Below are 25,937 nucleotides of genomic sequence, written 5' to 3'. Positions count from 1 at the left end.
AAAAATCATTGATTTAAATCAAACTCCAAAATAAATTAAGTTAATGTGAAAATAAATGAAATCCTACTTCTGTTTTGTTATTTCGATTATGGAAGATAATAATCATAATACAATGTGACGTAAATGTATGTACAGCACAGTATAAAAACGAGTGTTTCATGCAAAGGATGGTTAGGGAAAATCCCGTTTTGAACGGGTAACGGGAGAATCTTGCTTTTATCTCTTCGTAACATAGTTTGTAAATCGTTAACTATTCCACCGTGGAAATCACTATGCACATTTAAGACGAGAGTTGTTTTGTGTGCTGGCCGGGGAGGGGTGGATATTTAGAGGGATCCGACCCCCTCTCCGGAACTTAATAATGGTGTGTTTTTATTTACATAACTTTAGATGAAATTTACGTATTTTATATGATAATAATAATAATAATAATAATGTGGTTTTTCGTACAATATACCAAAACCAAGCATAAGTAGTTGAATGTGTCATACATTGTACATACATACATTGTACAAAAACCCACATGTGTTTTAGTTTTAGTTGATTTTTGTCCATTTTTAAAAATATGGGTTAGACCACTGTTGCGCTCACCCCCTCATATGTATTTCGAGGCGCAAACTAGCTCTGAACTACCCGATTTTTTTTGACAATATGTTCCTACTAAAATCAGTAACTTTTGTGAAGAAAAAAAAGTGTCATGTTGATAAACGTTCTTGTACTTTTTCCTTAATGCTTAAGAAATATTGTTTAGAATTGAAATAGGTTAACAATTGGGAATTAATTAAAAATTCAATCGCAACTGTTACTTAAATGACATAATTAATGTTTAATACAATCCCTAACTTTTTTTCTCAGTTCGCTACTTATATTATACGAGGAGAAAGATGCGATTTGAATTTTAAAAAATCGATTTAAATAAAAAATCAATAAAAATGATTTTAAAAAATCATGATTTTCTTTCACTTTGGATTCAGTGCCATGAGTAGCACTGATACTGTTTATGAAATTGTAAACACTTGATATTTTCGTTCGTGGTTTTTGAGAATTTGGTCAGTGGTTATGAGTGTATGAGCCGAATTGTTTGATTTGTTATCCCTTATTACAGAAAAACTGTCTTTTGTTTCAGAATAATACACTACACTACTGCCGTGAAGATGGAGGTTTACTCATTTTTCCAGTGATAACTGTGAATTTCACTTTGCAGATAAAAGTCCAGGTTTTAGCAAAGTCAACGTGCAGTAAAATAGAATTTGTATCTTTGAGATTTTACTCGACGCCTTTCGGTAGCAATTAACTCTCTTTGATTTTTTAAAATGTAGTTATTAGTTACTATTCTTACGATTAAGCCAGCAACTTAACGACACGAAAATAGAAATTGACACAGTTTTTAAATTATATCACTATTTTCCCATATAGCATACGCAACACTTTTATTTCCAGCAGAATCAGCATTAGAAGATTCCACACTTATTCCTTCCACTGCAGGACATTTACCACATTCCTGGACAAGACAGGTGTAATTGTCTTCTGAATTGAGAAGTAACGAAAATAGGTCATTCATGACAGATTCAACACCTTTCACTTGTTGCAATGTACGATGAAGTAGCAAGTTAACCTAAAATTTGCTATATATATATGTGTGTGTGTGTCGCATTCACTCCTAAGAACAAAGTACCCCTCGTATATATATATATATACACCTTTTTTTTTAGGATGAATGAGTTATGTCGTATTGTAAGGTTTGTATTGAAATATGAACAAGGTCGTGTGAGTCGTTTTCGAGAAAATTGACCCAAAAAACTTACCCCTAAAAATAAACCATTCCTCGTAATTTTTTCTGAGAAATGACTTGTAGGGTCTACCACAATATAGGGTTGTTAATTAAATATTGAGTATGAAATATAAACAAAATCGTTAGAACTGTTTAAAAAAAAATTTTTTTTAGCCTTCAGTAAACTGTCCTTAATTTTGGGAGTAGGAAAAGCATTCGAAAAGCCCACCCTTGGAGTACACTTTAAAAACCTTAAGTTTAAAACTTGGTGCAGATACTTTGAACGGTACAACTTCTAGGCGAGTACATACACTTATATCGAGACGAACGAACAGATACCGAGAAATCATATTTCGGCTTGTAGGGACCATGAAACATACAAATATTTTGAAATCTCGAATTCGATTTTTTTTCCCCCATGATCAACAGACTTTCTACTCTCTTATGGTCGCTCAAAAGTAAAAAGGAGACTGCTTTTAAGAAATAAGAGAGGATGGCTAACTTCACAAATTTAGTGCCTTCTTGATAAAGTAAATAAGATAGATTAATAAAAAGCACTCGGGCTAATCCACGCCAAATCGTACAGCGAAAATGCAATTTTACACCCGACCATTTCCGATTGCAATGAAATTTGGTATACAGTATCTTTAGACAAATATAAGAACCCGTATTTTTTATTTTGCCCATATTAGCTCTGGTTTGGTTTTTACAGCCTTCGAAAGAGAACTCTGCCCGACGATTTTGTGTATGATGCGATAAATGAACGGCACGTCACTCGGAACTTCAACTGAGCACCATAAGGCCACATTTGACCCAAATGTATTCAAATTCATCAGAATAAATGGAAATTGCATGAGGATTTTACAAATCAGGTCCAAAACGGCATAATGATATTTCCAAACCATGAAATTTAGTTTCAAAATGGCGGAATAGAATTTTTCGAAGGTACTTATTAAATTACGCATAACTTTTTTCTCTAAGCGGGGAATTCAATGAGTAAATGCCGGTTAAATGAGTACATAATGCTCTATTAGGAGAATAAAAAATATCCGTGGGTTTTGGCTTGTAACAGTCTACAGAGCGCCAAAGTCAATTTATGACCTTAGATTTGAGAGTACGGGCAATACACCATAGATGTTACAAAATATTGCATTTCGTAAAAGAATCACGGCACTTGGTAACTGGGATAGTAGTTTCCAAAAGAAACTATTTTAGTACGAGGCCCCATGAAAATATACCTTAAAAACCAAGATGGCGGCATTGCAAAATGGCGGCACATGGTAGCTAGTTTTGCGTCACAGAAACACAAATTGACGTAGGACCATGTAACAATATAGGCAACGTAAATATTCATACGAACGCCATGAATACAAAATCACAATACCACAAAGACATTGAAAATTCAAGATGGCGACCTTTCCTAAATTATTGTTTTGGGATTTATGTGGTGCAAGTTCCAAAAGAAATGTTCACTGTATTTAGCAAAAAAGCATACCGGTTGAGAAAGCATACTTACCTAAGTTATTTTAGAACGAAATCCGACAAGAAAACTCCCGTAGGATCCAAGATGGCGGCCTCTGCAAATGTCAGCATGTAAGTATGTGGGATTTACGGGATTTATGTGCTGCAAATTCCAAAAGAAATGTTCACTGTATTTAGCAAAAAAGCATACCGCTTGAGAAAGCATACTTACCTAAGTTATTTTAGAACGAAATCCGACAAGAAAACTCCCGTAGGATCCAAGATGGCCGCCTCTGCAAATGTCAGCATGTAAGTAATGGTTTCCTTATATCTACACTACAAATCCAAGAAGAGGCATATAACTTCTGCAGAGGAAAATATGTATTCACATTAATAAATAAATGTAACACCTTCAGACGATACACTTTAGGTTTTAAGATGGCGGCTGTTTCGAAACTGTATGTTTAGTAATTTGTCACAACATCCTATGTGTACGTAAGTTGAAGTGAATAGTACATCAAACAATCATACATGAAGTATCTAACTTGAAATACTTAACTTTGAGTTATGCTGAGAGTACATTTAATTTCGTTTAGTCCATGTAACAGTATAGGCAACGTAAATATTCATACGAACGCTATGAATACAAAATCATCAGACCACAAAGACATTGATTAATTTAAGATGGCGACACTGTTTGGGATCGTATGCACTGTGTATTGCAATACAAACGCTCATTGCTATTCGATTTTAGAGTGTCAGCTGACAGTAACACCATTACATTGCTACTCATTTCAGCATAAGTTCTCCATTAATACCCTATTGACCACTGTAAGCTACAAATTATCCTTGTTAGCTCTACCAGATAATTCACGAGCCGCCACTGCTGCCTAACCACGTACAAAACACTCAATTATTCAAACAAACATTCAATTCTCCCGGCAAGTCTGCTTGTGATGGTATAGGCGGAACTGTCAAAAGAAGTGTAACGCGTGCAAACTTCCAGATACCTTACGAAGAACAAATATGTACAGCGCAGCAAATGTCACAGTTTTGCAGTGAACATTTTGCACCTAAAGTGACCATCCAGTTTATCAAGAAACAGGATGTTACTGCCGTGGCAGCTAATCTAAACTTGCGTTTTTCGAAACATAAAACTGTACCAGGAACCCGTTCCTACCATTATTTCAAGCCAGTCTCCAAAACGGAAATTGCTGTAAAGAGGATGAGCAACGATGAAAGTTTTTCTCTGAGGTACAGCTTTTCACAGGTAACCAGATTCAGAGAACTTCAACTTAGTTCCTACGTTAGTTGTGTATACGAAGAACAGTGTTATATTGGGATGATATTAGAACTTGACGACGACAGCAACGATGTATGGATCAAATTTATGCATCCACATTGGCCTTCAAGGAGGTTGTACTGGCCACAGGATAAAAACCGCGGCAGAGAAGACAAGTGCTGGGTTCCACTTGCGAATATTCTATGTGCGATGGAAGTTCCTGACGTTATCACGCAGTTCGGAAGGCTGCAATACAAACTCACTGCAAAGAGTGTTAAGGACATTCAGGCAATATGGACTAAACGAAATTAAATGTACTCTCAGCATAACTCAAAGTTAAGTATTTCAAGTTAGGTACTTCATGTATGATTGTTTGACGTTCTATTCACTTCAACTTACGTACACATAGGATATTGTGACAAATTAGTAAACATACAGTTTCGAAACAGCCGCCATCTTGAAACCTAAAGTGTATCGTCTGAAACCTAAAGGGTGTTACATTTAAATATTGATGTGAATACATATTTTCCTCTGCAGAAGCTGTATGCCTCTTCTTGGATTTGTAGTGTAGATATAAGGAAACCATTACTTACATGCTGACATTTGCAGAGGCGGCCATCTTGGATCCTACGGGAGTTTTCTTGTCGGATTTCGTTCTAAAATAACTTAGGTAAGTATGCTTTCTCAACCGGTATGCTTTTTTGCTAAATACAGTGAACATTTCTTTTGGAACTTGCACCACATAAATCCCAAAACAATAATTTAGGAAAGGTCGCCATCTTGAATTTTCAACGTCTTTCTGGTATGGTGATTTTGTATTCATAGCGTTCGTATGAACATTTACTTTGCCTATATTGTTACTTGGCCCTACGTCAATTTGTATTTGTGTGACGCAAAACTAGCTACCATGTGCCGCCATTATGCAATGCCGCCATCTTGGTTTTTAAGGTATATTTTCATGGGGCCTCGTACTAAAATAGTTTCTTTTGGAAACTACTATCCCAGTTACCAAGTGCCGTGATTCTTTTACGAAATGCAATATTTTGTAACATCTATGGTGTATTGCCCGTACTCTCAAATCTAAGGTCATAAATTGACTTTGGCACTCTGTAGACTGTTACAAGCCAAAACCCACGGATATTTTTTATTCTCCTAATAGAGCATTATGTACTCATTTAACCGGCATTTACTCATTGAATTCCCCGCTTAGAGAAAAAAGTTATGCGTAATTTAATAAGTACCTTCGAAAAATTCTATTCCGCCATTTTGAAACTAAATTTCATGGTTTGGAAATATCATTATGCCGCTTTGGACCTGATTTGTAAAATCCTCATGCAATTTCCATTTATTCTGATGAATTTGAATACATTTGGGTCAAATGTGGCCTTATGGTGCTCAGTTGAAGTTCCGAGTGACGTGCCGTTCATTTATCGCATCATACACAAAATCGTCGGGCAGAGTTCTCTTTCGAAGGCTGTAAAAACCAAACCAGAGCTAATATGGGCAAAATAAAAAATACGGGTTCTTATATTTGTCTAAAGATACTGTATACCAAATTTCATTGCAATCGGAGATGGTCGGGTGACACCCCTGTACGATTCGGCGTGGAATGACCCACTCAGAAAAACCTTGTTAATCTTCATTTAATAAACGTAAGTTGCTACCACGATCCAATTGTCAGCATATTATTGTTTTCAGTGTTGCCAGCTGGGACGTCACACTTACAGAAAATTCCCTTACTTCAAAAGGTTGTAATTAATTTGTGAAACACTGGTCGTAATGAGGTTTGGTGGGTTTATTATTTATGTAAACTTGAAGAACCTTGCAAAATTTTAGATTCTTAAAAAAATGATTTTTTGGAACAAATGTCGGATTTTAAGTATTTGACAATTTCTTAATTTTTTTTTCCATGAAAACGGTTGTCCACCAGGGTGTCTATCGGTCACGAAAGTCACGAAATGAGAAAACGGTCATGAAAGTCAAGAAAAAGTCATGAAATTTAGCTTTTGGGTCACGATTTTTTTATCTGTACAAATATACTTACAGACTGGAAAATTTTGTTCTACAAAACATCAAAATTCACCACCAAAGATGTCTATGGTCGGCTTTAGACGCTACAAACTCGCTACCAAATCGCATGCATGAAAATTCGACCTAATTCGCATCCAACTTCGTTCTTGGGAATGTTCCGAAATTTTTGGTTTGTTAAAGAAAAGGTCACGAAATTTCATTTTGGAATTTTAGTAGACAACCTGTCCACGGAAGTGATACAAAATTTGTTTCAGAAAGAGGGTAACTGAATCTTTCAAACTGTGAAAACAGAATTTTAAAATTTGAACCGGAAGTTTTCAATAAAAAAAGCGCAAACATTGGCTTTCCGAATAAATGACTTACTTTGTTAATTAATTTTATGTAGAGTATAGTTTTACCATATTCATATGTGCACAGCAGAAGGATAATTATAACTGTATTAGTTCCTACAGCAGGTTAGTGGGGTCCCAAAGTTTAGCATTTTTCATGTTGAGTTCAGTTCATAATAGCTGTCTTTGATAACCAGTTATTTGGCGGGAAAATGTTTTTTTTTTTTTTTTTTTGACAAAACCGAAAAGTATTTCTCTTAAAACCACATACAGTTTCCATAAAAGAAAAGTTTGAACAATATCGGAGATGATAATGGTACGTGTTCTGCCTAAATTGAAATGGACTCCCTCAGAAGGTAATTCTTTTCGCCTTGCTAACTAGCAGTAATCCGTTGATGGGAACAGTACAGTAAAAATTTAATAAGTTACACTCTTTGACACAAAATAAGGATAATAACGTAGTAAGGATGGAGTTTTTCCTAATTTAAAAGTATGGAACGACAGTAAAAGTTACCGAGTCATTTTCGTTCACTTTTAATTACTGAAGCGAAGACTAATTCTTAAGCACATTTATTAAACCAACTAACTAACTGTATAGCCTATGGAACCCGGAGGTTCATGACGCGTTCACAAAAACTCTCCACTGACTTCCACCCGTAGCCAATTGAATCCAGTTTCTACTTTGTATTCCTATCTCTGCGAGATCCATTTTAATATTGTCCTCCTATCTGCGCCTAGGTCTTCCTAATGGTCGCTTTCCGGTTGGTCTTTCAGTTAAGATTTTGAAAGCGTTTCTACTTTCTTCCATTCTAGCTACATGACCCGCTCACCTAAGCCTCCTAGACTTGATGACACTAACAATGTTGGATAAACCGTATAAAGTATGTAGTTCCTCGTTATGAAGATTCCGCCACTCCTTATTCCCCTTTCTCTTGGGTCCGAATATTCGTCTCAGGGTCTTGTTCTCAAATACTTTCAATCCATGTTCTTCCTTCCGAGTAAGCCGACCATGTTTCGCAACCATACAGAACAAGAGACATGATTATCGTTTTATATATCTTAAGCTTCAATTTCCTCGACAGAATTCGCGACGACAAAAGATTTTGAACTGAATAATAACACGAATTCCGTGCTACACATTTAATTTCTTCGTGAATATTGTTTTCGTCTGCTATAAGCAAATTTATTATTTTTTCTTATTAAGACTTATATTAAACCTTTATTATTATTATTATTATTATTATTATTATTATTATGTACTTCATGCTTATCGGGAGTTGTAAACAAACTCCCGACCCAGTCGCAGATTTTTAATCTCAAATTTCAATATATCTATACTTTGTTTTTCTCATTTCTAGTATTACAATCTCATTGTCCTGAGAATGACATGAGCGAAATGACATACACTTGTGGCAGCATCTTCCTATTATGCATCATATGACGTTTATACCTTGTCAAAGAAAGTTTTTCACTTGTACATATTTATTCATTTCTCTTCAAATGTTTTTACAGTACCTTGAGCACTTGCTGATAATATTACTATTGTAGTATAAAACATAATGTGCGTGCTATACGACACAAATATTGTGAATAAAATATTTCTACATTGTCTGTCCAGTTCGGTAAACTATTCGTTATGTAATTTCAAGGTACTCTCACGTTTTGCTTAGTAAGGTGTTTCATCAGATTTATCGCTAGGGCTTTGCTTCTCGCGGGACTGTTCTAGAATAATTAATGAAGCATTACTCATTGGGAAATGATAATGGTTGAAGATACCCCCAAAGTTCCTGAAATTCATTTTCTTCCATACACGTTCAAGAATTTTTGTTGATATATGGATGAGGATTAACGGTTTTTCTGGACATTCGATTCTCTTAAAAACAGTCTTAATAATAAAACGATGCATCAGACTTCATGAAGAAACGGTGGCTTAAACGCAGAAAGGAATCATCAGTTTTTCTGGATCTTCGATGCGGTTTTCAACAAAACTATCTTGCGATTATTGATAATTCCATTAATTCTTCTACATTAGCCTCACGAAAAGCAAAATCGTAGCGATGAGTCAGGTGTAACAAGTTTCCAAGATAAAGTGTTTGAAAAATGAAGTGTGTTTGGTAATGTCAAACTCGTTGTTACTGGCTCGCGCGAAGTGAACTTCGTGGTGGACAAATACCGTGTCCGTGGGTTTTCTTGGAGTTTTCCCGTTTTCTCCTACATTGTCATTTCACCAATTCTTCCATTATCATTCAGTTGCGTTAATCATCCGTCTGTCTTAGCCAAAAGGGTCTAATCGTAGGACGTTAAAATGAAAGAGATTTTATTTTCATATTGTTAGCTTTATCACTATATGCGTAACATGAATCTTCACTGTCAGTTTGCAATCCAAATTTGTTCTAATAATCAGTAAATAACTTGTCATTGTTTTCTATTATCCGAACTATTTGGCATTAAACGCAAGTCTTTATTTGCCAGACCTGAATATTGAATATAAGAGCTATATTCAAAATTACTAATCTTGTACTTGTACATGTTGTGTGGTGGATATAATTTCCTTAAATGTTCAGTATTTCTGGTAAACTGATCCTGCTTGGGATTTGATTATATGTTTAGCGTTAAATAAATGTTTTTAGCTGGGTTTCGTTTCTGTAGCAACGTATTTGTACCTATTAAGTTTAAATAATTGCAACATTTCCACTGCAGTTACTGCATCAAACATGTGATTATTTTATTATATAACATGATACAGTGTGTGGGCTAATATTTGAACAACTGGAAATGTGGAAAATATATTGAAAATTATTATGTAGTACTGAACAAACGTAAAAATTACCTTTCATACCCTTCAAAGTCGGCAGCCCCATCATTTGGCTGTAGGTGGTGATAGACCACTGAAATGCTAGCTAGAGCCTTTCTGTTCCAAGTGTGCCCGTGCTGGCGCTGCAATCGATGTGTATTCTCATACCTCCCTCGAAAGAGGAAGGCCAGGTTACTGTGACACTGATCCTTCAATGGTTGAATGCCGATAGGGTTGTCACATTGAAGTATTTCACGGGCTTCGCAGTACACTGTCTTGTTATTCGTTCTAAGTAGTCTAAAATCTTCACTCGCCACTCTGATCTTGAGACCAAATGACTGAATGACAAATTGGCAACACAGCCGAAGTAATTCACTTTTTTCCCCTAAGCAAAGGGAAGGTTTCCACCGAAAGGGGGCGGCGGGGGTGGGTCCGAAGTATGTTTCACATATTTTCTGAGGGCACACTTGAAATACAGAGTCTCTAGTTCGAGAAGGAAATTGGATAGTATTTATATAATATAAAACTAAATTAATTTTGCCATCAATTACTCCGATTTTATCCTATAGCACGTCTAGATGTGTAAGCATGAACATTACTCTTTGATATATGTAATTAATTGATCAGCTTATGAGTATTTCTGTACCAAATGTAATATGAATGTTAAAAAAAGAAATCTAAATTGATGTAATGCGTGAACCAAATGAGGATAGGGGTGAGTGGGGACCAACACATAAAAAGGTGAGTGTGGATTAGGACAGGATTCAGGGAAAAATAACTTCTGAAAAGGAAAAAAAAAAAATTCAATTTTAACCAGGTTTGGCTGGATGCTTTAAATCGTATGAACTTCATGCTGACGTTTCTACATATCAAACCATCTGCATTTTTTGTTTTAAAATATTGAAGAGGACTGTTTTCTCAACATATTTAACAGGCTTTTAATTATCAGACCACACAGTCGTATGCAACTGTCAAGTTTTTTTTTTTTTTCTTTTTAACCTGTTTACTGTATTATACTTTTTTTAGAGCATTGCGTTGCAAATGCTCAAACTATTAAGGTAAACTGCAGTAAACACTCTGATATATCAACATCTGAAATATTGAACATTTGAAGAAATTCTGTTCTTAAGAGCAATACGTACGAGGTTAATAATATTGGTTATGATTTCGAAATGTGTTCGCTACGACCTATCAGCAGGTTATTTTCAAAAGTTGCTGAAGAAAGCATCAAAATACGTTGAAATTGTATAATAAATATTTCGCCGCACTAGGTACAGAAGGTAGAGACATTTTATTCATTATGCATAATACGGATAATTTATATGTTACACATGACTTCATAATTCCTTGGTTATATCATTTCCTCTTCGCGACGCAATATTCTGTTTCTGCTACAGAACTTGCATAACGAACACTGCGATGACTGCACCTGGCATTAAGAGCATCATTGTCACAATATAACACTGTCATAATATATTTTCTATCTCAGAAATGCATCCTCAAGAACCGTAGTGTATGAAAAATTCGCGTAGCTTTTTTTTTTTTTTGGCGTGTGTGTGTGTGTGTGTGGTTTTTGTTAATCTGGCTTCTGAAGGTTTTTTTTTTTTCGTAACTTCCTTTAATTTTGGACAGTACAGTAGCATGACTCAGGGTAATTTCTACCTTCTGGATTTCAGCTGCAGTTTGGGGTGAACTCATCCGTCTGTTCCTCGTTTCCATGCCCTTTGTTTTACGACTTCCTTCGAGAAGACGTCTTTTTCTTTCGTCCACATTTACTTATATGAGACAGTGTTCCATCTTTCTTGGAAGCGACCAATTTCTCCCTCCAGGTTATACCAGTATTGTTAAAAGCAAGAGTCATGCCGTTTCACATGCAGAAATGTTAACTTTTTACCTATTGCCGTTAGAGAAACAATACTAAACTCACGGTAAATACACTGAAAACACAACAATTCAAGAAACAGGCTTTGTAATAAATCTCAAACAGTAATCAACAATAAACAATGGAGTTGCACAATGCACTCCGAATCATGTTACTAAAACCAATTCCCACCAGCACAACCAGCACAAAACCAAGAAAACAACGAAAGAACACTACGACACAATGCTTTGATAACAGGAGAATGCTTCAGTCAGTTTATTTTCTCTTGCTTTCGCTTACAGGGAAAGGGGGGGGGGGGAGTAAGTCCAGTTTCAGATTGAAATCCCATCAGCTTTCGCAGAAGTATAAAGTGATGCTATTATATTTCTACAAAGTGTATTTTATAGTCTCAGGTTATACAAACTCACCCTGTGTATAAGAATTTTGAGAGACTGTAAATCTTCATCAGTACAAACCACGAAGTGAAATCAACAGTTTCTGTTAAGAACTAGTAGGAGTATCTAGGGCCAAAAAGTTCAGATTTTTCCTACTCTCTGTCTCTCTAGAGAGAGAGAAAGGGAGAGAAATTTGACCTTAAAAATTTTTAAACTTTCTAATTTTCAGAGCCAAAATTTTGCATGAAGAACTTTCAACTTCAGTTATATTTCACCATTTCTGAAAACCTTTCTAACTACAGTTCCCCTACAGAAAATCCCATTGTATGGTGTTACGTCCCTTTGTTTTTACACGCTTTAGAAATGAGCAGATTTTGTGCTTTGGATGGCTGCATTTGAGATCTTGGAAAAGCATTTTATCAAAACATTATCCTATATTTATATATGTTTTATGAAAAATCAATATCTCTACTTTAAAGTAGTAGAAACAGCAAATTTCTATTTTCGTATTAACCATTCAACAACCTGTTATCTACAATACCAGGGCGCCTATCGGTCATGAAAGTCCCGAAATCAGAAAACGGTCATAAAAGTCAAGAAATTTAGCTTTCGTTTGTGTGTGTGGGTGTGGGTGGGTGGGTGTGGGTGTGGAAAATTTTGTTTTATAAAACGTCAAAATTCACCACTAGAAATTTTTATGATGGGCTTAAGACGCTATCAAATCTCAGGCAGAGCACTTTTCTATCTCATGCATGAAAATTCGGCCTAATTCGCACCCATATTTACTCTTGAGAATGTTACGAAATTTTATGATTTGATAAAGAAAAAGTCCCGAAATTTCATTTTGGAATTTTAGTTGACACCCTAAATACGGTAAACCCTTATATTCCAGCGTGGCAGTGAAGATAAATGAGTTTAAATCGAAGATAGCGACGAGTGAAGAAAATCTGATAATCTTTTTCAGTACGCTTAGTAGGGTAACTTTTGGTGAAAGTATAAGAAAATACCCAATGGTAATGTAGGCCTACTCCCACCTTGATGATTTGACATGGAATGACTTGTATTTATTAGTTATCAAAATTCCAATTCCATTATGTGTGTAGAACACTCCGAGATCAGCAAGAGTATTTCCATTGGACTAAAGTCAATTTGGTTGTTAATTCCACTTGCGTATTTAATGTTTTGGTTATTTTCTTGTGTATCCGCAATTACTAAGGTTTATTTCGTGGTCTGCGCAGTTCCATTTTTTTTTTTTTTCCCATTACGGATTCAGTAGTTAAAAAGAATCATATGTACTCATTTCAAACCTATTTAGGCAATCTGTAGGACAAACTTAATACTTAAATAATAATTATTAATATCCCTCGTTAACCATTTTTCTATAGCAGTTTTGCAACCGTTTCCTGGTATACAAAATTCATAAGTGTTATGTTTTAATGTTTTTTTTTTTTTTAAATAAAAGACCTCTGGAAATAACACAAAAAGAAAAATTTGGCAACAACAAATCTGACACCTTTACCGACTTCCCTTCGACCAGCCATATATAAGCCCTCATACTGAATTTGGTGACATCTTCCATCACCCGCGGTGTGTATGAGGGTAGCGAACGAATTTTAACCTTGTTTCCCAAAAATATATTATATTTATTCAATGAAAGTCGAGGCCACCGATAAGCGACCCTTACCCTTCATAAAAAAACAGCCACTTCCGCAAACATGACCACAAGTGACCACAAAAGTGTTTTCTGCACGTGCTGAGGGACAAGGTTGTCACATTTTTTCTTGAAAATATCTGGACACCTATGTTCTTTCTTCTAGTGAAAGCCATTAAGAAAACTGTAGTAGAAACGTATTGACTTGTGAATTGTATAATAAAAAGTGATCTAAGAAAAATGTTAAATGATCGAGTGCCAACAGCATAATTCAAATAGAGCGAAAATACCAAAACTGAACACGAATTATGTATGAGTTTGTAAAGAGATATATACACTATTATATTTAAAAAAAATAAAAAGATTATATCTACATATCGCCCGGATTTCTTAACCAATGTTCATATCGAAACCAGACCTTAGCTAGGAGTTGAGCCCCTTTCGACCACCTTAAGCCCCCTGAAACTTTTATGTTTTGTTTCCCCTGCTTTGCTTCACTTCCAAGTACTTCCAGGTAATTCTTCTATTTGTTACTTAGACTTCTCTGGCTAGAAGGACTAGGTTGCTTATCTGGTACTGCCGAAAGAAATTAGATATTTCCAAACAGCAAGAAAATACCTATACACCATCAGCATACTACAATCTGTTCGAACAAAATCTCAAGGGAAAGTAGAGAACTAAAACTTATCAACTGACAACTGTGAAAAACATTGATGGTCATAAACAATAAATTGAAGCGTTCTATAAGGAATGAAATTTTTTGAGAAAGCATTCCAAGCTAAGATTTTCACTTCCTTCTCTTCATTTCTTTGATTTACAAAACAATACAAAAAAAAAAGTTTTAACTTCTTTTTGTGTTATTACTCAATCGTGGATGAAGACGTAAGACATTCTTTATTTTCTTTCTTTTTTTATATAAACTTCAAAAAAATCATGCTTAAATTTACAAATATGATTCATTTTATTATGGTTTGCAAAAATCGGAAAACTATAAAGGGAAAAAAGGAAAATCACCCTACCACCTGCTTTAAGTTGTAAACTATAGCGCCAAAGGTTAGAGTCTTGCAGAAATTGAGAATAAATATCTATCTTTTAAGTGCATAAATTTTTCTCCTTTCCATACTTTTTTTTTTTTTTTAATGTCATCCTGAAGAAAATAGAATCCGTTTAAAAAAAGGGATTCTTCGTTAGCTCATTTTCCCTACAGATCTTTTATGGGCAATAAATAAACATATCACTTTATGGAAAACTTTCGAATACTAACATAATACAAGTTGGGCCTAGGTTGAACTACAAAATAATTTTTACTTCTGCTGTTTCCTATAAAATGGAAATCTTCAAAACAGAGAGAAACCAGTTCATCCAGTTTAGAAATCTGGCAGCATTGAGTCCTTCGCGACCTCCAATGCAGTTTGCGGTTCCTAAGCCACAGGAAGTACAGGAAAGCCTTTCCTCTTCCAGGAAAAATAGTCGTTTATCCATGGCCCCGAGAATATTTCAATTCTCTGTTTAATTTTCTTCAGTAACTCTTTTTCCCGCTGCTGTACTTACTCTTCAATATTGATCCACAGGGGAACATTCTTAAACCTCCAAAATTTAAGAAAATGAAAAGTTTATGAATTTTGTATAGTTTATAGCAGTTTGCAATCTTTATTTTAGGGCTCTATTCTTGAAAGAGTCATAATGTGGATCAGTATTGAGCGGGAGGAGGGCTACTGAAGAAACTCCAGAGAGGTTGAAATAATTTAATAAATATACATTTGGGGGAAACAAGGTTAGTACTTAATTTTAAAGTGTATCCTTTAGCTTGTGTTAGCAAGGCTTACTATACCATCTTTTGGAGCCGCAGTGAGTGAATGATAGAGCATTTACCGTAGTTCGATCCTACTTCGCGGCAAGTGAACTTTATGATGGATAAACACCATGTGCAAGGGCTTTTCTCCGGATTCTTCCGTTTCCTCCCACTTTATTCATTCTACCATTTCATTCATCCTCATCATCACCGTCTCTTTTAGCCTACATGTGTAACTGTGGAACGTAAAATTGAAAGATTTTATTTTTTTACACCATCTGTTCAGTGGTTGGGGTTGCTACCATTTTCCAAACCTCTCTTGCCTTTCTCATATTAGCGTGAATCATTAAACTATGTGACACTGTTTTTTTAATTATTATTACTGATTGCATTAAAAAACTAGAAGTAGATGATTAGTAATATTTTAAGATTATTACCATTAGTGTTTTCTAAGATCCAGATTGATATTCTCCTCTAACCTTATTCTGATTTCCAAAGTTTGTTGTCTACTTCCCTATAAACCTGTTACATCTCTCCCATCATTAAGTTCTTTGATGAAAAAAAAAAAGAATTTAGTTTTTAAAAAGTGTATATAAGCTAGGGTCAAATAAACTGTTTCCAAAGCACAAACTTTACAAGTGTAAAAAGTTGATATAATTTTAGTTGTGAAGAACTGCTTGCGTTGATATCTTTCAAACACACAAACATTTAAAAATAAATTTGTGTGTCTAAATGTTAAGAAGATACACAGCAAAGAATTTATGGTAATGCTTTTTCATTACCTTCTGTTTACAGATCGATGATGTGGCGTCGAAAAACGGATTAGTAGTTGCAGGATATTACCAAGGAAATGAACTTCTACGAGATACAAGGTAAGTAGCTGACAGTAGTTCTTGAATTCGCATCAATTCCTTTACATATCATTTTAGAATTCACTAGCTGAACCTGCGCTCTCTACACAGCGCATCATTCACATATGAGCATGAATCTCCTTGTTATTCCTCTGTACATGTCCCTTTGCAGACACAAGTGAAAGACGTTTTGATAAAAATTGGCAAGAGATACTATAAAGAGGAGATTTTTTTTTTCGATTACTCTTTCAATATCTCGCACCGTTTGCAAGATTTGAGCCTACTTCCGGTTGGAGTTTTTAATTCATGTATGATCAGTGTTTTCTTTCTTCTTGCATGCAGTATGTAATAAGCAAATACATTACACACACAATTAATTATAATGTCAGTGATATATGATGTTCATTGGGCAAAACATTCCAAACAATAAAGATTCAATTTAGAGTCTAGAAATGTTTGTCCTTCGTTTTTTATCATCATTTGGCCAAGGAACAAACACCTGAGAGGTATGCAACACCCATATATAATTATATGGTATTGGAATGTATAATGCGTAGGATATGATGCTTTAGTTTTTTTTTCTCCTAATTTCAAGACTTCGAATGTACCCGAAAAAACGTAATAAAGAAATAATGGCCACGTTTTTTAAATATTCAATTAGAACTGGACAATCTACATAAAATTTGCAATCGACCAGTGAAAACGTCATTTTTTAGAGCCTGTAGTTTCCGAGATCTCATTGTCAAAAGGATTGGCCACAAACGTATAAACATTCACAAACGTATAGTTTAAAAGAACTCGAGAGATGGCATCACAGTTCATTTACATTGATTTTGGAAAAGGCTTATTAAAATACAAAGGCTTTGAACAATAATTTAAAAAGAAATAAACTTTGTAAAAAGAAAAGAGCTATTTAAATAATTTATTTAAAGTACACATACTTTAAAATTTTGTCTTTATTAAACGTGGGATCAGAAATAACCGTAAATCAAAGGTTGGAAATACAAAGTTATAGGTTGGAACTCGGGCGCATTTGTTGCTATTGTGGCATTTTAATAGATATATTGTATGCTTGAAATAACTAGTGAAGCAGAGTATTGTAAACGTGAATAAAAGTAAACCAACACAAGCGGTTTTTGAGCTACCAGGCAAACAATCGTTTCGTCAGTTTTTCTTTCCGTTTAACGAAAGTTACTTTGAAACATGATCTTAAGTTGATGTCAAGTTTACCCTAACTCTGGAATGAGGTTCAACCAAATACAACAGACTATTCTGGGAATCTTAAAATGAAGCATACTCAACGTTTAAAACTTGTAGAGTATTCATTTTTATACTCAACTAAAGTAAATTGTTTACCTGTACGCCTTTTAAGGTTTATTTCACCCTAAAATTTGGCAACTATTATTCTACTACCTTTCGCGAGGCACGAAAAATTCGACAAAAACGAGATTTTGCTATGGATTACATTTCTGTTGTTGTTTCTGTTTTCCAAACTTCTGGTTCTCTGTCCAGTTTTAAAAAGTCCTCTCAAGAACAACACTAACAAGGAGAAGGCAGACTTTGGTAAATGAACTTCGGGGCCATTTTTTACGAGGTGGTGGTGCACATTTAAAGAGTTAATATTACAAACTGGGAGGGGGCAATTGCCAAAATAACCGAGAAAACCCTTCTTAAAGTTTTCTGCTCGCCGCATATATCGTAAGACGCACAAACTTATCGAGTGACGGCGTGGCAGAGTGAGAAGAACCTGAGACTCAAGTCAAAGGGTCTCGGGTTCCATTCCCGGTCGAGTCGAACTTTTATTAATGTTTTTTGCTTCAGCCAATAAAGTAGCCATTTCTAAACTATAAGTAAAATATTAGTTCACCATGTGTTCATTAAAACAATAGAAATTTTTAATCACTTGTAAAATCTTTGAATGTTCCATGTTAACTAGCAAGAGAATTTAATCTATTCCGTAAATGTACTGATATCACGAGTTATAGTATGGTTACGACAGTCGTTGTGTAATAAATGTTCTTGACGCTTCTTGTCTACATCTGCTGTCAGTGTGCATTGAATAATTTGATTCATATCCTAAAAAACACTTCGCTATCATAGTTTAATTCAGGGTTTCTAGTCCAAATAAAATGTGCTTCATACTTAATTCTTTCAATTTGTGGCTAATCGGTTAGCGTACGCGCCTATGGCGTGGGCGACCCGGGTTCGATTCCCAGCGGGAGGTCATGTGTTTCGAATTCCACGTTAATCAGTAGATCCCGTCTCATATAGCCTCGCTGCTGAAAGGGGAGTTAAACTCAAAATCAACCCAACTCTTTCAATTTGTGAAGATATCTTGTGAAGTATGTTTACCTTTTTTATGGAACGTGTAGCCTAGTTTCCATTACTACTTTATCATTCAATACGATGAACTGGAATTGGTGTTGTTTTTGAGGGAACTTTTTTAACAACGACAGAGGACCGGGCTTTGGGAAAACAACAAAAGAAATGTAATGCATAGCAAAATCTCGTTTTTGTCGAACTTTTCGTCCTTAACAAAAGGTAGATGAATACTTACCGAAATATAGGGTAGAGTAAACCTAAGAAGACATGCAGCTAAACAATGTATTTTATTTTATTATATACATAAATTCTAAATGTTTCTTGAAAATTGATTAATTTTTAGGGATTTTTGTGGTTAATATGCTTTGATAAGATAGGGTGAGTTCACAATTCATCTCTTGCCCTCTTCACTAATTTCAGCTCCAAGCAATAGGAGTAAATCCTTAGAAAAGAATGAATATATATATAGTGGTCGAAGTGAGACGGTATGCGGTGGTATGCCATACCGCCTCTGGTTTTTCAGTTACCAAGACATACCCGTCATTTAAGAGTAAATGCTAAATATCTTTATTAAATCCACTTTTATACACAGTATTTGACGAATAGCTTTGCACGTAAGAAGATTTTATTTCCTATGTAGAAATAATTTCTAAGTTGAGAACACGAACATTTATATCTTTTCTTCTAACTTTTGTTTTTAAAATGAAACGTGTTCAAAGAAATTCATCTGGTTTATACTTTGATGTGCCATATTGAATTCTTTCTTTCGTATGTATGTGTGTCTCTTCTTATCTTAATTAATATAAATGTCGTGTTTTGAGTATGGGCGAATTTAGTTGTTGTCTGCTGTTGGGTAGATCTTACGGGGGTTTGAAATACGCCTCATTCGAGTGGGGGTTTTCCTGCATTTGGGAGTTTTCCTGCATGAAATTATGTAAAAACTCGGTTTTTGAGCAATTTCGTGTATAATTCCCTATAACACAACATGAGGGGATATTTTTATATATTTTTTAGAAAGTTGTTGGTAATGGATTCAAGTCTCTCCACGTCTCTCTCTCTCCCCCCCCTAACTAAAGAGAAGCTCTCCAGTGGTTTTCAGTCATTATGTAAATAGGAATGCAATCTTTGAGGCAACATACCCTCACTGTATTTCAGCACTTAGATAGCCGTTATGTTGAGTTAAAATCGTAATGAAACATACCGCCTCTGCTTTTTTTCCCCACTTCGAACACTGTGTATATATCTACAGTAGCACTATATATATACATTAGGGCGGAGTGAAAAATCATTTTTTTATATATCGAAAACGCAATAGTGCGGAAAAGTTGTCAACTGATGTTGATAAAATACTGTAAAAATTTCGTCGCTGAAATCGAATATCTTCGGGTGGCGAATCGCCAAAAAAGATTTTGTGTCTTTATAGGGTATGCAAACCCGCCGTACAGGTCACTCTTTTGCGTTTCTATGGTATATGAACAAAAGTATAACCTGCATTTCGTAAGTTAAGTAATATATAAAATTTAAGAAATGTTTTCTGCACAATTTAGGCACATTTTGGATCACACACTAGTCAATTCGATCAAAATAACAATCTACTTAATACAAAATACATATCTTTTCTGCACCTCTCTGCTTGTTTCAGCGAAACGACCCAGAACCCACGACGAGGACGTGAGTACCGGTCAGGTCCCTCCCATGCCCACCTTACTATCCATACACGTATGTTCAAAATTAGATCTTTGGTTATTTGCAGAGCATAGTTTGCCTTTGTTTCTACTTTTGTGTTTACAAATCGGTATTTTTAGTTTAAGTCTGTTAATACCATCTCTGCCACAAACTACTGCAGATGCTTCTGTTACAAGTTTCACGCAGCGTTCTGTACTCGTAATGTGACAGAAATATTTTAAAGCTCTTTTTATGACTGGATGTTCACGGTTATTATTGTAGACTTCAAGTTCTTTGTTGGAAAACAAGACAACGCTGGAGGATGCCTCATTTCAACTGATTCCCAATTAATAACGTCTGTGTAATCGTTTGCATTGAAATTAAGCTTTGGTAGCATACTTTTTTTTTTTTTTTTACATGTGACTCATTGTCTTCTTTAGCTGGTCTTCGTCGTTTCGTCTTCCTATTGATACTACTGTCATAATATCTGCTCTTCTCATTCCTAGTGTTTCCCATTACGTTGACTATCTTTCTCTATGCCTCTTTTCTGACATGAAGTCTTTCATCGTCAACCATAGAAAGCAATATATTCTCCGGGTGTGCGAAATAACAGTTATTTTGGACTACGCACTTCTTGAACCAATTGCCGCTCCTTTTGTGGTATGTTTCTTGAAGAAGTTCTCATTAACCACAAGTGTTTAGCTCCATCTTTACAAGTAGCGTATCTCTTTACTGAAAACCAGCGACCTGCATTAAGCCTCTAAGATCCTTTCCTTTGGCCATTAGCACTTCCTTTTGTCCTATATTTTCCCTTTCTCGCCGGACTTTTGGGAAGTCTATCATCTAGCCAGCATTTTGTGGATCAATTATTGAAAAAAAAAAAAAAAAGCAATGTAGCTGTTGCTATCAAAGCAGTCGCACGATCAGATGTTCGAAATCGGTCTGCCAGCATACCGAGAAGTCTAAGGACATGTCGTTGCTGCTTGCTTCTTTTTTTATCTTATATTCTGTTGTTGCAAAGTAATCATCAACACCTGACTCATCGCCATCATAAGATGATGTCTGGAGTTCATTAGAAGTACTCGTTTGTGATGTATAAGAAGACTGTTGGCGGGGTCTCTCTCGTGATTTACTTTTAGTGCGTATGATTAGTTTTAAAGTCTCCTCGTAGTCAACTTACTCTATTCTGGCTACTCGTGTTCTCTGTTCTTGCAGAAATGTCCACTCCTTCCTAGGTATTTTCTTTCTTAATTCACATGAGAACATGGAAAGTTCATGACATTTACAGGAACATATATCAAAGGACTTCGTGTAATCTTGTTTAAATATATCCATTTTTTCTGGAAACTAGCAGAAGCTTTCGTTTTCGTCTCAGATTTAACAAACTTCTTATATACATTCCGTGCAAAGCAAAGAGAAACTGAACTACATGTTCTAACCACAAAGTAGGGATGGAAGCTTTGCCCTAAACAGATTTCACACCATTGAGCAATGTCTCTCGCTAACTTCTTTACAGATCGATCATACCCTTTCTCAACTTTTCCAGCTCTACCAATTGAAAATAATGCTTCATTACATCTAATTTTGTGGGCAACTACACACCTGAAAGTTCAGCTGAATGTCCAAGCACGGGTGAGTTGTTCTTAATGTTGTTCTTATCTTCGACATGGTTAGAGTTTCAATATTGATATAAATTACAGATCTCACACACATTACATAAAGTTTGATTTATAGTACAAAAGCAAACTGTTTATTCACGTACCAACTACGCACAACGAAGTAAACACTAAAACGCAATGTTAACACCGCAAAATTACCTTGAAAAGATCGTCTTCCACACTCGAACAAAGTTATCGAATACTAACTTTTTTTTTTTTTTTTTTTTTTTTTTTTTTTTAATACTGCTACTATCAATTGAATTCTAATTCAATGATTGATAATTGATGAACTAGTCCAAATTGAATTCTCATTCAGGGGAGGAAGTTAAACTCTATAAAGCAGTACGAGAATTTTTAAAAGGAAAAAAAAGTGTTGAAGGAAAAATTATAATGAACAATGGGCACATTTATCGGCATGTTAATTTAATGCTAGAACCTTATAAGAAACTACAAGTACAGTATATGATATGCAATATTTTGTTTTGCTAAAATGGGCTATTTTATGGTTCCAAATCTGTCTAAATCATCTAGAAATTATTTCTTCAATTTTATAGACTGCTTACGTTAAGAAATATAGGTAATAATTTGTTCATTTATTGTAGAAACACAAAAAAAAGTGATGTGTACGGCGGGTTTGCATACCCTATAAAGACAAAATCTTTTTCGGCGATTCGCCACCCGAAGATATTCGATTTCAGCGACGAAATTTTTACAGTATTTTATCAATATCAATTGACAACTTTTCCGCACTATTGCGTCTTCGATATATAAAAAAGTGATTTTTCGCTCCGTCCTAATATATATATATATATATATATATATATATATATATATATATACTAGCATCGATTATCCGTTTCACTGGGTTAAAATAAAAATTCTAAATGCCTAACTCCTTATGTAATGTGTTTGGTACCCTTGAAATATGCTGTTTTTGTTTCTAGTGGCGTAGATTTAAACGGCATCGTAAGTATCACTGTTCATGTAAGCACCCCCGAACACTATGGATTCGACACTAATATTGGTGATTTTGGATCATTTATACGTATCTCCCCCTTCTCGACCCCCAAGCTGTAGGGCTGAATTTGGATTTAAACAGCATCGGAAGTGGCACTGTTGTTCTTACCGTCCCCGAAAACTATAGATTCGACACTAATATCGGTCATTTTCGATTATTTTTACATATCTCCCCCTCCCTTTTTCCTGAATTTGGATATAAACGGGGTCGGAAAGGTTACTGTTAACCCGACGACTCCGAAAACTGTGGATTGGACAGTAATATTGATGATTTTTGAGCATTTTTACATATCTTCCCCTTCCTGTCCTCCAAGTTATGAGGCTGAATTTGGACTTAAAACGGAAGTGTTACTGCATCTCAGCGAGCCCGAAAACTATAGATTCGACACTAATGCCGATTATTTTCGATTATTTTTAAATATTTCCCTCTCCCGCTCCCCTAAGTTGAACCATCAAAGTGAAATAAAAAGCATTCCAGGCCCGAACCTCATCTACGTTGAAAATTTGATTGAAATCGGTTGGGTGGTTCAAGAGTTAGGAAGTCACGAAGATAGTGAGTTTTAGTTTTATAATATATTTAAGAATTTATGGCAGAACACTTTTATTTATTTATTTAAGGGAACGAGGTTTTGGAGCAAAATGCCTTTCACCTTCTGTGTCAAAATCATGTTTTTATAGAAATAAGTTTATAAAGATGTTATTGTTGTACTGAGCACTAAATTACTGATCTTCATGACTCATCAAGTTGAATTCTGACTCCAAGTGACGTAATCCACCGTATTTGTCAAGCACTTGCACACTTGTTGCAATTTCTTTAAGAGAAAAATTATTTTACAAGAGCCGTGTCAAGATTTAATTTGATGTTGAAAATCTAAACCTAAACACTGATAAAGGAAATCTTGATAGATATTGGGACGGTGTTATTATCAGTTATATCAACAAAATAAGACGCAAGAATTAGCGAAAATCTTTATTACATATTTATTGGTTAGGTATATAATATATTGTAAATTACACGAATTAAATTGTGAGATTTACTTACGGTTAGAAAACTGGTTTGAGCAGGATATTGGTCAGATGGGGATTTAAATGAATTGTCTGTTAAGTGATCAAGACGACGTGCTGAGTAAGAAGAATGCATTAAAAAAAAAAAAAAAAGTTAATAGTAAATATACTTAATGCACTAATATTAGGGATACATATAATTGTATTATGTAGAACAAGTGGAACGAGCACTATTGAAGGAGCGAACTTAATATCTTCACAAGAATCGTTCATAACTTAAACGCTTGTTACCGTAGTAAGAATAGAAACAATACAGTTAAAAGTCAACAAAGTCAAAATTAGCAACAATGGAAATTTCAAATTACGTATAATACTGCACATAATGGGGTACTATGCACATAATAATAGGATACTCAGCGTTGAGGCTATATTATTTCCGCCACTCCGAATTTCGTATCACAGACAGATATGAATAACAAGCAATGGAAGGCGTTTATTTCTGTAATTTGATCCTTATGAAACATAACAGCAATCTATAAATATTGAAAAAGGTTGGCGTTTTTAAGTATCGGTGAAATTACAGAATATTTATAGGGACGAAACTTTTTCGCAACAATTTTGATATTTTGTAGCATTAATTATCACAATTTTCGCATTTATATTTTTTAATGTAGCATATATGTTTTTTTTTTAAATAAAAATATGGTACTTGTTAACAGTATGGGTTTGGTAGAATGTCATATGTAATACAAAAATGAGAATATACCTTGAGTAGGTGTACATTCTAGCTAATGTACTCACTGAAATATAGAAATTAATGCAAAAATTGAAACACTTCCTCTAACGTCACCCTTAGTTAAAGGATAACATGTGGCAATACATTAGCAATTCTTCTTTCAAGTTTGTTCTCCTCTCAGTAACAATCACATTATACTTAGAAAAGAATCTCTCGGCATCAACACTCGAGACTGGCAATGATATTGAACGTAACGAGATGTGGTTAACTTTTAAATTGTTTAACAATGATACAATGTCAACTTGTTATCCTTAATGTTAAGAACTTCAATAATCAACCTTACTCTTAAATTCACGGTAAGCAACCAACAGATCATGAACGTTTTCACCAAAAGACACATTCAAGGATTTAAACAATAGTGCAATTTTGTTCATGTCTACATCTTTATGAAGTAAAACAGTTTCTGGATCAAACAACTCGCTAGCATTAATTAACAAGAGTTTCACTTTTTCGTATTCATGCGCATTTATCTCAAGTAATGCCGAATTTCGCAAAAATTCGCGATAATATAAACGTGATTTCTGGCTCTGAAATGAAAAGTTCGACGTTTCCTGAAACATATACGCATTTTTTTTTTTTTTTAACGTTTCGCACATATCGCATTAACGAAAAAGTTTTGTCTCTAAATTTTTATAATTGCGAGAAAAAAAGCAAAAAAAGATAATGCCACAAATAAACAATGTTAGATACAAAGAACAATATGAAAACAACTTAAGCCTGCCATTGTATAGCCCTGGAAATATTGGAGGAAAGAGGGAGGGGGAACATTAGAGGTGAGTGATTTGATGTATAACTTCATATAGCTCAATTTTTAAGCACTATCAATAACATAATTTTGAAATTAAATAATAATAATAATAATTTACAGATGCATTACTTCTATTTCTTAACGTTTAGTTTTCCAATTTTAATCAATTACTCCGTTGTGTACGTCACAGTCTATCTACTGAAACTCAAAACGAAATCTTTCTAAAATTTTTATGTTGGCCAGTTACTAACAATTCGATGAGTTTAGGATAATAAATCGATGATTAGCCAAAATGTTATTATATGTGGACAATTTAACAGACACATGTCACTTGAACCGATTCTTTACTTTAATAATAATAAAATAATGTGTGTTACCAGCTTCTCGCATAAAAAGGAGTGAACTAAGGCCTACCATATACTATAAGATAAATCCTAGGAAATATCTTATGATTCTTACTAGAGTCAAAATCTCAACGTGCATTGAATCAGATTGGAAAGTCATTTCC

The 25,937-nt window shown here is 34.7% G+C and overlaps 1 protein-coding gene across 1 annotated transcript in view; it reads left to right on the top strand.

Moving 5' to 3' along the window:
* Positions 1-25,937, top strand: part of EMC8-9 (ER membrane protein complex subunit 8/9) — a 104,796-nt gene that overhangs the window by 20,191 nt on the left and 58,668 nt on the right. Inside the window, exon 2 of the mRNA XM_081746442.1 lies at positions 16,163-16,239. Within this exon, the coding sequence (XP_081602568.1) occupies positions 16,163-16,239 (77 nt within the window). The remainder of the gene's footprint in view (positions 1-16,162; positions 16,240-25,937) is intronic.

Source organism: Thermobia domestica, chromosome 18 (assembly GCF_964235325.1).
Source record: "Thermobia domestica chromosome 18, izTheDome1.hap1.1, whole genome shotgun sequence".
Taxonomy (NCBI): domain Eukaryota; kingdom Metazoa; phylum Arthropoda; class Insecta; order Zygentoma; family Lepismatidae; genus Thermobia; species Thermobia domestica.
This window is presented reverse-complemented; position numbering and strand designations above follow the sequence as displayed.